This window comes from Ctenocephalides felis, unplaced genomic scaffold (genome assembly GCF_003426905.1).
Source record: "Ctenocephalides felis isolate EL2017-DRISC unplaced genomic scaffold, ASM342690v1 CF-g0.4_SCAFFOLD_01604, whole genome shotgun sequence".
NCBI lineage: Eukaryota > Metazoa > Arthropoda > Insecta > Siphonaptera > Pulicidae > Ctenocephalides > Ctenocephalides felis.
The window spans coordinates 34,130,977-34,143,929 of record NW_020537758.1 but is presented as its reverse complement, the minus strand read 5'-3'; the positions used below and the strand labels follow the sequence as shown (position 1 = coordinate 34,143,929).

At 30.7% G+C, this 12,953-nt stretch overlaps 1 protein-coding gene across 1 annotated transcript; it reads right to left on the bottom strand.

Annotated features, from left to right (window-relative positions):
* Nucleotides 1-10,943: 10,943 nt before the first annotated feature.
* LOC113373146 lies at nt 10,944-12,740 on the bottom strand. Its single transcript, XM_026613459.1, has 6 exons — nt 12,610-12,740; nt 12,321-12,406; nt 11,833-12,015; nt 11,548-11,684; nt 11,322-11,473; nt 10,944-11,260 (listed from the first exon to the last, which is right to left on the bottom strand). Exons 3-6 carry the CDS (start codon nt 12,008-12,010, stop codon nt 11,218-11,220), a joined length of 510 nt encoding a protein of 169 aa, XP_026469244.1. The 5' UTR covers nt 12,011-12,015; nt 12,321-12,406; nt 12,610-12,740; the 3' UTR covers nt 10,944-11,217.
* Nucleotides 12,741-12,953: the final 213 nt, after the last annotated feature.

Sequence of the window (12,953 nt, the reverse complement as noted above, 5' to 3'; positions counted from 1 at the left end):
TCATTCATTTATAATTATGTGGACGTTTCAATTCTCAGGATTTTTATTTATTGTAAGTACACAAAAATATTATTTTTATTAAAATATGAATATATTTTAATATTTTTTACAAAAGCTTTTAATTTCATTTTTTGTGATTATCACTTCAATATGTTAAAACTATTAATTTAAGAATGCGTTTTCGGAACTCATAACATTTATGTAATTATAGGGTATTATATTATTTTGATTTTGCGGGTGGAAGTTCAATAATAAAAAATTATTTAATAAATTAACATAAAAATATTCTAATCTATTCACCTATATTGTTTTCTGAATTCATTCTATCGAGTTCATCGCAGTTTGTAATTATTTTATTGCGTTTTTTGAATTCCATATACAAAATATTATATTGCTGATAATTAGAAAAAAAAAATCCTCATTGATAAATATCTTGTTTTTAAAAGAAATCAAATCATTTTTTGGTAGGGTTGACCGACCTTCTATTTTAAAATGGTTTAAAAAATCTAAATCTCAGTACAATCATGCATATGATTGAAGTAGGAATTTAGTTTTTCTATATGAATTTATTTTGCCTTTTCTTCTAATCTTTATTTTATTCTCAATAAATTATTCTTCGTCACATTGATACTTTTGTGAAGGGATTATATACCAAATATAACCCCGCCGCCTGTTTAAAATATTTTCTAAGGTGTATTATACTACTTTGCGGATATATGGATTAACAATTGCGGTTATGCAGATGAAAAATCTTTTACTAAAATAGGAAAATTTTTTAATTGAAATATTGGAGCAACTGCTTTTCACTGGAAATTATATTTCTTTCGAATCTGGATCTTCAAAACTAAAGCTCTGACCACTAAGCCTCATTAGATAAATTGTGTTAAGATCAAAAAGACCAAGGCAAAGAAGAATATATCTATGGGCGACTTATATGGGAAAAAATACAGAAAACAGTAAAGGAGGCTGCTCACGAGAAAATGCATGAAAACAAATGTTTGAAAAGTGAGTGAAAACTAAAAACAAGAGAAGAAAAAAAAATGGGCGAAAAAAATGTAATGTGGAAAATGAAATCTTTGAAGTTTGAATTCTGAGTTATGTTTTGTGGTTTTTCCCCATATAATTTTTACGTTATTCTTCGTTGGATGAAAAATATATAATGTCGAAGGAGTATTTCTACTAAACTTTGACCTTATGTCATAAATTTGTTACTTATCTCAAAATCGGCCTTGTGTCAGTGACCTACGTTACGATCTCTCACATCGGGCCCCGTACGGGCATATAAAGCACATTATTGTGCACTAGGTGTTATTTATGAGGGGATTTTTTTCATACCGCGGCGCTAATGATAAAGTGGACCCTATTGTAATCGGCCGAATCAATAAATATTTTCCGGCTTGAAATATGCAGAACGGCCGGCGATCCTGGCTGAAAAGTCGACCGAATCACAGCTTTTGTTTTTTCCCGGAGCCCGAAGCGCGATGATGGAAAATACTGCTCCACAGGCAGGAGGAGAAGCGATGGTGATTATTATATTGATGAGATTTTTAAGATTTTTTGTCGGAAATTTGCATTTCAAATATGTGAGTAGATTTGATTTTTTTGTTTTGTTTAATATAATGAACTTCATCTCTGTCGTTTAAAAGCTTCGTGGTTTTGATGGAATTTTATTACAAGTCAATGAAAGGATATTTATGAAGATTAAATAAATAATACTTACAAAATTTAAAATATATTTCACATTTTCATAATTAGAATCACATTCACAAGCTTCTTATAATAGTTAATTTTTTATAACTAGGATAAACCGTCTAAGATAAATCGTCCTAAAAGTGAAAATTGAAATAGCTCAGAACTACTATTGTATATGCATATATATATATATATATATATATATATGTATATATATACATATATGTGTGTGTTTGTGTGTATATATATTATATATCCAAACGCATTTACACAGATTTGTTATAAAATATCATTGGCAGATTATATTAAATCGTTACCTTAATCCATCGAAGTCTGCTTCCAATCTTCATCGTCCTGATTTGATCCGAATTTCAGCAACACACAGTCGATGACAAATCCTGTCGGCAATCTCCTTGTACTGCCTCGTACAATGACGGCAATAAAAAAGTTTCTGCAAGTTAATTTATTTCGCAAAGTCCCAATCTACGTATCTTTTGTGATGTTAATCATAGGTACGTATGTATACGCGAGCTTTTTCAACATCCCCTGAACTTTTGGGATGAGCACCATGAATTTTTTTCAGTGAATATTGATAGATATTTTTTACCGCTTCGTAAAGTAAATCACTATGTAAAAGGAACGAAGAAATCAGATTTTGTTTGCAAAGAGTACTGGCAGGATGTCTAATTGTATAAAATGCAATAAAAACCTTCGAGACGAGTTCTTTGTTGACAGAATGTATTCACTATTTAATGAGAAACTGCTGATTCGACTGCGGAGACTTTTTCATTTAGTTTTCTATGCAGTCGAGAGGAACTCTATGTAAGATATTGATAAATAACGGAGCGTGGAATTGTATGGTTCTCTCTATCAGGGCAAGGGATGTTAAAGTAGACATTGAGATCTGATAAATTCATTAAAAAGAAATAACATAGTGTTTGGAAATAATTATATTTTATATAACTTCATTTGCTAACGGCATTCATTCGAAAAATATTTTGAAATCTACATCAGCACACAACCAAGTTGACTTTCAAGACTTTCAGGAGAAATACTCTAAATAATATTAAACATTAATACTTGAGTTTTCTTCATTTACTAAAAACAAAGAGTTCTATGAGCTGTTGTGCTGATACTTTTCAACTACATGACTTTTTAAAAGGCAATTTAATTGTTTTAACCTTATCTGTTTGTTATACTTTTTATTAGAAGGAAAATCAATTGTTGTTCTTCCAGTGATGTTTTAGCCTATAGAAACCATACCGGGAAGAGAGCTACTTTCTTTTGAAAACATAAAATAAGAAAACCGAGTTAACTGCTAATGTATGGCCTAAGGATGGTTGTTAACAAATTAATAAGTACAATAATGCTGATGAAATAAATTAAACACGTTAAATATAAGAAATTATTGTTAGTTATGTATCTCACAAAATACGTTTAACTCATATTTTTTAAGTTTAGCAATTTTACTGGTTTTACTACCACTGTTCAGCCCCCATTTCCATCATCTATTGTGTCGTATATGGTATTCACGATTCGGGGTTTCATACAGCAGCATCGTACTAAGAACACTTCTTGCTATTCCACATTTTAAAATGTGTTAATTATATAAAGTTATTATATTCAGCTATAGATTCACTTCATAAAGCGCACAAAAGCTTTAGCCAGATAAAACAAAGCGCAGCATTCCCGTTGTTACGACGATCAAAACAATGTGGGTTTTGAATTGAGACATTTCGCATACAAAACAAATCTCTGTCTCAGAGGATAATAGTATGAAGAATACGAACAACCATTTATAATTATATCTGAACACATAAGTGGATACACACGAAAATATACACATATACATACGTACATTGTAAATGCACATTTTGATGTAGAAATTATAGCATATAACATTATGTCTTCATCAGTCAATATTGTCCACTAAAGTCCAAAATCCTTGTTCAATTTCTTGATTTGTTCTATTTATTCTTTTTTGAAATACTTGGCTTTTTGACAGTATTTAGTACCTTTTTGTATGAAAACTGGAACGTAACATAGCCTTGTCATAATATTGGTCTATTTTACGGGTGAATCAGCCCATTAATCCATTACCCTAAAATATTAACATTCTGAAAACCCTAAACCTTACATGCCTTATAAAGGATATAATAACACTACATTTTATCCTTTACCTTATAATATTAACATCCTGAAAACTTCAATACTTACATGCATAAAGTGTATTATAACACTATATTTTATCTTTCACCTTAAAATGTAAACATCCTGAAAACCCTAATCATTATATGAATTATCAAGTGTATTATACACAATATCCAGAAGGATATAATCCTGCAATGTATAAACTCATAAAGCAGCACCTTACAAGAATCCTGTTCCAGTCCTTATGTCGAATTAACAAACGGTAAACTGTGACTTCCTTTACCAAATTCATCGCATCCGGCTATCCGGGAATCCCCAAAACGAATCTCACGAATTTCATTCCCCGTGTAATGTTCTTCGCGTGAGTCTAAAACAAGGAGCTCGGGAAGAACATAAATATAAGGGCAGATATCCAAAGACAAATACCGAAATCCCTTTTCTGAATTTTATCACCCCTAATGGATCCGAAATGGAATTAAATAAAGTCATTGCTTCGCCCTGCGCGCTTTTGTCGCCCCCCAAAGATCTTGGTGTAAACACAGCCGTTGCGTGTCCGACACGACACAGGGGCACTTTTTTGGGGATGAATAAAGTGGTTGTATATTTAATGCTCGAATTTGGAAAGTGACTTTTACAAGATTGTTTGGTTAGATTTAATAAAGTGTTTGATTTATGGTAAATCTTTTCCGCGCGTTTGCTCTCTTATATTGTCTCTTATATTGTCTTATAGAATTATCTGCTATTAGACGTGTGAATGCAGGATGATTTGCTACTTGCAATAGATTTGTAAAGCTTGATAGTTATTTAATTATGTAAATTTCATACATACATATACACACACATAAATTCGCACACACGCATAGATACATAAGATAAGCCATAATGTTCAGGTGTCTTGAAACGTAAATATATGCTAAAATTTTCATTTTGGATTTTTTTGGCAATTACTATAACTTACCCTACTATTTTCGCCGATGTTACAAAGATGATATGTTTGAAAATTTATTTGGAATGCTAATTGTGGTACACGTTATGTTAAGAATTCTTAAAATATTATACAAATGCAACAGGTCTTCCAAAGTTCTAAACCCTACTTTTTGGGTTACTTTTAGTTATTTAGAAAGAGAAAACTTTGAAAAATCTTAAGTAGTGGGAATATCCATAAATCTGCTTTCAAAAACTCTGGACTTCTGGAATATATGAAAAGGATTTTGTATTTAACAATAACAGAGGCTAGATAAAAAGGTGGCTACTCTGACTTCCTCGATCCATAAAATATTACATTTGTCAAATCAATCTTGAATTAATTAATTAATTAACTACGCAGTATATTATGTTTATCTAATTAACAGTACGAATAGTTTTCAATACTGATTCCTCAGAATATTCATATAACTCCCAATGTAAATTTAATACCTTTCCCGTGATACAGCACGTCAACAAAAGCCCATAATGAAATAAACGCCGGTGTGGGGTAAATTTTGGAAGCCGCGAGGCCGAATTCGGTGACCAGATATATAGGACCAACAATAAACAAATAATGACAATGGCGCTATATTAATCAGACCGTCGCATTGTGTTCAGGGGCCATTGTGCAAACCTCCAATATTGAATTGTTATTGTAGTTTGCGTTAGTGATCTAATAATTTTAATATTACAATAAAAACGAAACAATAGTGTCACAGATGTAGGTGTACATAGGGCGGAATGAACGCGCAGGTTGTGATTTAGTGGAAAAATTATTATTTGGAAATATCGTATATACGATCATGACCATTGTTTAATTGTGCAATATAATTTTTCAATTATTTATTTTTAAAAATTAACATTATTTAGTCAGAATTTTTTGTTTCGAAAATTTTTTCAAACTTTTCAACTTCATACATCAGGGTATCGAAACCTATGTTGCACCAAAAAAATGGCTGCTGAAATTTTTTTGATAATATTAAAGAAAAATGAATTATTTTCATTAATATTATGAATGATTTGATAATATTGATATTAGATAAATAATACAAACAACTGTACAAAGAACAGAAAATGAACATTATTTTGTAATAATTAAATGTCTCTTCTGTACGATTTGGATCTTAATTTGACTCTGCTTTTGGAAGTCTAAACGTATGGAAGCCTATTAAATTTTTTTAAATTATAATTTAGTTTTCTTTCTATTAACTAGATAGATGCTTTTATACAAAATTTGGTTGACAATCAGTTAGACATTGCTATGTATTGAATTGATTTAAAAATCATATCGTCTATATACCTCTTGTTCTGGGTTTTTAGTGCAAGTTCTCCATATTTTTGCCTTTTTTCCTCTCTGGTCATTTTTTAACTTCTGCATCAATGCTTTTGTCTTGTGTCTTCATCTTCAATCAATTTCCTCGTATTTCCTCCTCACATGAGCCGCCAATCATCTGCATTTTTCATCTATAAAAAATAAACAAATGAATCCACACCCAGTTTTAATTATTGTTTACTATATTATATTCATACTTAATGAATCTGAGACAATGTTTTTACATCACATTAAATATAATGCGTATCTGAATTAAAACTTGTGCGTCCGCGTTGTGCATTGAATGAATTCTATTGTACTTTTGTTTTAAATATTTATGATTCAAATCCGCGATCATAAAGTCATTGTTTGTTTATCCGCTATTCTATTCTTTTATGAAAATACTGTGTTAAAAGGGATTACATATTTTTAAAACGTTGCTACAAAATATAAAATCCCGTTTTTAAGGAACAGCCGGGTTATCTTCATAAGGCCGTTGAATAATTTGTTTTATAATTGAGATAAATATAAAAGTTCAATCAGAAAATTGTTGAATTTATTTAGCCAAAATGTAAAAAGTAACGAATAAAATATATTCACAATTCACAAAATTATTATCGTTTAAATTGTATTTTTTGATTTATTGAATTAATAAATCCATCAAGTCATTAAAGTAAAATAAAACACAACTATGTTAGAGCTTACCTGCTTTATTCATTTACCTGTCTTTTGCCCTTTTTTGTTTCCTAAGGAAGATATTGTTCCTTGCAGGATAAAATCTTCATACTTCTTCTCTAACTAAAGATGTGTAAATTACACAAGACAACATTAATATCGTATAAATTGTAATTATTTGTTTATTTATTAAATTATTAAATGTATAATATATTTGAAGTGAAGTGAAGTGAAAAATATGTTAACTCTGTTTTCTACACTGACCGTCTTCCGTCTTTTCTGGTGTTGAGAAGATCTTTCCTATGAAGAGTATAATCATCGTATTTGTTCTGCAAATAAAAATATATAATAAAAATATAAAACGTAATTATTTTGTATATATTAAACTAGTAAATATATAAATATTTAAAGTAAAATAAAACAATAATAATAACTCACCTATTTTATATACTTACTCCCGTCTTCCGCCTTTTTCTGTATTTGAAAAAATCTTTCCTGCGCAGAGTAATAATCATCATATTTGTTCCATAACTGAAAATGTGTAATTTATATATATATATATATATATATATATATATATATATATATATATTCAATAGATAAGTCCTGGATTTTTTCAATATATTGATTGTTTTTTTTTCGAACAGTAAATCCAATAATAAAAAACAATTTGTTTTTTGAAGATGTTTAATAACGACGTTTCGGAACTAGGTACGTTCCATCATCAGGTTTATTCTGTAATAATTTATATATCCATATCACTAATATTTTTTTTTTTTTGTTAAAAACACTCGATTTTTTGGAGGATATTTATAGATGTTAAAACTACACAAGACTTAACACATGTCCAGTGATATGGATATATAAATTATTACAGAATAAACCTGATGATGGAACGTACCTAGTTCCGAAACGTCGTTATTAAACATCTTCAAAAAACAAATTGTTTTTTATTATTGGATTTACTGTTCGGAAAAGAAACAATCAATATATTGAAAAAATCCAGGACTTATCTATTTAGTAAAAAAAAGGAAAAGTAACCAGCACGTCTTGTCATCAATAAAAATCGAATATATTTCGAATCAATCAAATTGGTTGATCTGTACTCTCGAAATCGTCGACGGAACTTTGTATCCGCACATACATACATACGCCCTCACACATACACACATAAATTAATATTTTTAAGGTATTCCGAATGCCTTAATGTTCAGGGGTCTTAAAACATAAAGATATGCTAATATTTTCATTTTTGTTTTTTTTGCTATTGCTATAACTTACCCTACTATTTTAGCAGATATTGAAAAGGACATGTTTAATGACTGTATGGGGAAACTATTGTTTCAAATTGCTGCATTATGGCCAGTCATTGGATCGTAAACTGAACCATATCCTATTATTTCTCATAAATCTTGTGCCCGGGCCTTCGATTACCATTCATTTCTGCCAATGCCATAATGTGTGGGAAGTCTTGAAACGTAAAGATATGCTAATATTTTCACTTTTTTGTGGCTGTTACTAAAACTTACTCTACTATTTTAGCAGATATTGAAAAGGACATGTTTTATGACTGTATGGGGAAACTATTGTTTCAAATTGCTGCATTCTGGTCAGTTATTGGATCGTAAACTAAACCATATCCCATTATTTCTCATAAATCCTGTGCCCAGGCCTTCGATTACCGTTCACTTCTGGGTCCGTCAGCATGTGCATTCGATTTGAAATTTAAACAGTGTTTTGGAGCCGTGCTTTCGGTCTCGCCGTATATTTCAGAACGGCCTATTCGGTCGGTTCGCATTATTGTTATCGCACATTGTATTGCTTTCCATTGTTGTGATTGTATTCAGAGAGAGAACATCGCTTTATGATGCGCACGGGGCGCCTCGCCCCCATACCCCACTCTTGCCATTGAAACAATAACAGCCCCGAACAACAAACAATGCCATTTTGATTTAGACAACTTCGGAAAAGCCTTTTCATTAAACATCATTAATACATACATACACAAAACAGATACAATGCACGGCGAATATATTTTTTTCAGTTATTTGTTTATTAGAGATTTCAGACGTTGTGTGGGAGTTGGAAACCTGGATCGAACCTCATTTTGGAAAAGCATAAATGTTGTTATACACAATTTCCAACATTTTCTTCTAAATCCTATATTTTATTAATTGATTATTATGATTGACCTTTAATTATCAATTGATTATTATGAAGACCTTATTTTTGTTAACGGTAAATTACCCCGGCTGCCTATAGACATATGTTGATATCGCCCAGTGTAGATCAATATAATTGCGATATAGCTATAGAATATTCATTAAATGAATGCAATCCTTGATTACAGAAGTAGGGTCGTAAGTTGCTCAAGACGTTCCACCGCCGAAGTCGTACCCCAGAATTTAGGTTTTTTTTCGTTAAAAACGAAAAAATGATGATTTTTGAAGGATTTTTTTGGTAAAAACGAATAAATGATGACTAAATATATTTTTTTAAAGTTTTTGCTCAGATGAAAAAATAACAAATGGGCTTAAACCAATGACGGCTTTATCTTATTAAATTTGTACTAAGAACTACCATCGGAAGTTAGGAGCACACAGATACTTAATAATTTTCTAAGTGCCTTTGTTACTACTATTTGAGAATGTTTTTTTCATTTTAGATATTATTTAAATAATTATATTCGATCTGGTAACTAATAACTACCGAAAATGAAAAAAAGAAAATTCCATGTGGTAGGTAGGTGGGATTGAATGACCACGTTGAGTAGGCAGACGCCTTAATCGTATCGAAAGCACATTTTAGAAAGGCGAAAAATACCTATTTAAAGAAAAATCAATCAAATTTAAGTGAAAATTGCTAAGTAAAAGTGGAGCAAATATAGATTCAATAAACGCCAGAGATTTTTTCCTAATTTAAATGCACCGATTATTATAACTCAGAGGCTACAATTTGAGCAACCTTATACTAATTAGAATCACTATCCATTTTACTATACGTTACTTGTTAACGCAGTAATAAAAAAAATCCAGATATATAGCCAAAAATTGACTACTGGCTTGATTTTTGATTTCGTATACCAAGAAAGTCAACGAGAAGGGCCAGATATTTCGATCTATTGACTACTGACTTAATTTTTGATTTCGTATACCAAGAAACTCAATGGGAAGGACGAGATATTCTGATCCATCAATCTGCTATTAATGACTGGAGCAACAACCAAGCGTTGGGCATGATCAGAATACTTTAACCAATATTTTGCAAATAAAACTTGCATTCAACTTTCGACTATTTATTTTTCGAAGGAGCACATCGGCGCCGTAGAAGACGAGAGCCTCAGCTCTTTGCAGTGCTTCGAAGTTCAGTCCTCATTGACTGGGTAGAGTTATATTGTGGCTGTAGTCTATTGTCGACGCCCGCAACAATATAACACGGATGGCTTTGTTGAATACATGACGTCAATGGGCATTGACGACTCCGATTCCAAATGTACGTGTATTATTATAAAGGCAACACACAACACCCATTTAGAATAGAAGGTGGGCTGACTGCTTGCCACATCGATTTTTATCAAGTTTTTCTAAAAATCCCTTTTCCTTTGTGCCTCATAACAATAGTAAACTTCGTTATGATTTTCCTAAATTTCCACGATTTTGTGGTATTCTCAGGCGTAGGTTGTACAATTACGGACGAAGTATTGTTTTTATAGTTACTTTTTCTGCCTTCTTAATTCATTATTACAAGTAGCAACTTTGAAAATTTTGAATTCTTATGATAGTGGGATAGGAAAAGAACTGAATTGTGCTGTTTATCCAAGAAGTATCGTTATGCCCACCCAAGCAAATAAATCAAATATTGGTTTGAAAGTACACATGGTCAAAAGCTTACTACCAAAATTTGTGGAAGATGTCTAGTTACTATTGTTATTATAGTTAAAATATTTGTTTTCTTAGCATCTTGTATGTTGCTATAGTGCATTAATTTACACAAAGGCAGGCATACTCTGTCAAAATTTTTGTTAATTTTTTTTTTTAAACAAATTCTTAAAAAACCTGTGAACACATATATTCAATTGGTGACCACAAAATTAATTAAGAAAGACAATGAAAAATATTTTGATTATAAATATTTTATTACAAGCGGTTATAAATATAATAAATATTAACTATGACTAAAATATTTTAAAGCTTATTATTGCACAGCACCTATAAGGCACGAGATTCATAGATCATGAATTTGTCAGTCGATTTATAATGAGTCACAGTACTTTGTATCACAACTTACATATCTATATAAAAGTATAAATGAAAGAGTATATTATTAAGTAGCCAACATGAAACGTTGGTCCGTCATTTTAGATTATTAATTAATATAATTGAATAAAATATCACATTGTGATAAGTCAGAAATTGATAAAATTAGTCCAGTGTTTCAAATCCGCAGTCAGGGCATTCAGATCGTCTGCAGAAAAAAAAATTGAAAGCTTGAATTCAAGTTTCATACTAACATTAGAAATACTTACTTAGTTGTACATTTGTTGTAGGAAAAATAGTTCTGATTGGTTTTGGCAGGGGTATAAAATGGGATGTTGTCTCCTCTTACATTTCCATTTAGATCCAAAATATTACGTGATTCGAACATCACAGGTTCTAATTTTGCTTCATTAAATTTGAGCTGAGGGAAATAAAAATATTTGTATTAAAGTGGATTCTAGTGATATTAAATTTTTGTTTTTATTGTGATTTCACCTTCATCGATATTGATTCAATTGGAGAAAAAGATCTCATGGAATTGAAGCCACTCGTTTCACTGCTTGTGGAATGACTTCTCTCTGACTCGCTACTGCTATAAGCAAGCATAGCTAACGAAGATATAGGATGAAGATCTAAAATATATGAAAAATATATTCCTAATTAAGAATTCTAAAAACTAAAACAAATTAACATGATTTTGAAGATTAAAGGATATAACAGTTTTGTGGAATTCATCCATTTATCATGAAGAATATAATATTTCTACAGAAAAGACTCAACCTTTCTTAAGGACCGTTTGATAGCCCCCAAACTCTCCTGGAACATATTGAAGTCCATGTATATCGTGACAACTCAAAATTCTGGAACTCAGTGAAGACTGTTTGTATGCATTACGGCCTAATGCATCAAAAGAGAATGTTGATCGTGATAAGTCTAAAGCCAATTCCAAGCCTGCCATTGTATCTAAAAGATAAAAATTGACATGGGAGAAGATTTTTAATAATATAAAATATATATAGTATGAAAATCATAATAAAATCAATTTTAAAAGCGATGTCACATGCATTTGTTCTGTAATTCTTTATAACTATAAACTTCAAGAGCAGATATATACATATTATTCACAAGTGGGAAGAAAATTATTCAAATGCTAAAATAAATCTATAAATGATAATACCGCAAGGGTCTATGAACAAGTCTTGATTTAAATAATAATGAAAAGATAGTATTGGAAGTAAACTGAAATCTGCAATAATGTTTGTGTTTACCTGTTATTCTCTTATCAATCCTTGATTATGGAAATGTATTACTCGATATTAACCTTCTGCAAAATGATGACAATGGATCTAAAACACTGCAATCATTAAAATTAAAATTTAAATATAAATTCGAAAACGTACAGTTAAAATCAATTGGGCTATACTATCAATAGGGAGGAACTATATATGGATCAAGGTATTTCCAAAGAATAAAAAAAATCGTACCACAAAGATTAACCGTAACCTAGGTTTTTCCAACAATTTCCATAGCCACGAAAATGATTGTCAAAAGGCTTACCTGGTTTATAGTATAACGATGTTGTCACATGGTTTAATCTTGATGATTATATCGTTTCAGTCGAATTTCTTGTATCCAAATAATAATTTCCAATGTGCCTTCACGTTAAATATAAACAAAGCAACATTTTGTACAATCCGAATAACCTTTATTTCTAACACGTGCACTTGTTAACGGTGGCGGCGCTTGTGAGTGATTTATGTAACTACAATCAAAGTTGCTTGCACTTGGCAATAGGTTGTGAAAACGACTAAATATATTTGTATGTATTTTTCCTTTAATAGAATTATTTATGATTTAAATTTGGGTTCTGCTTCGTATCGGCAATCAACAAATTCATTAAT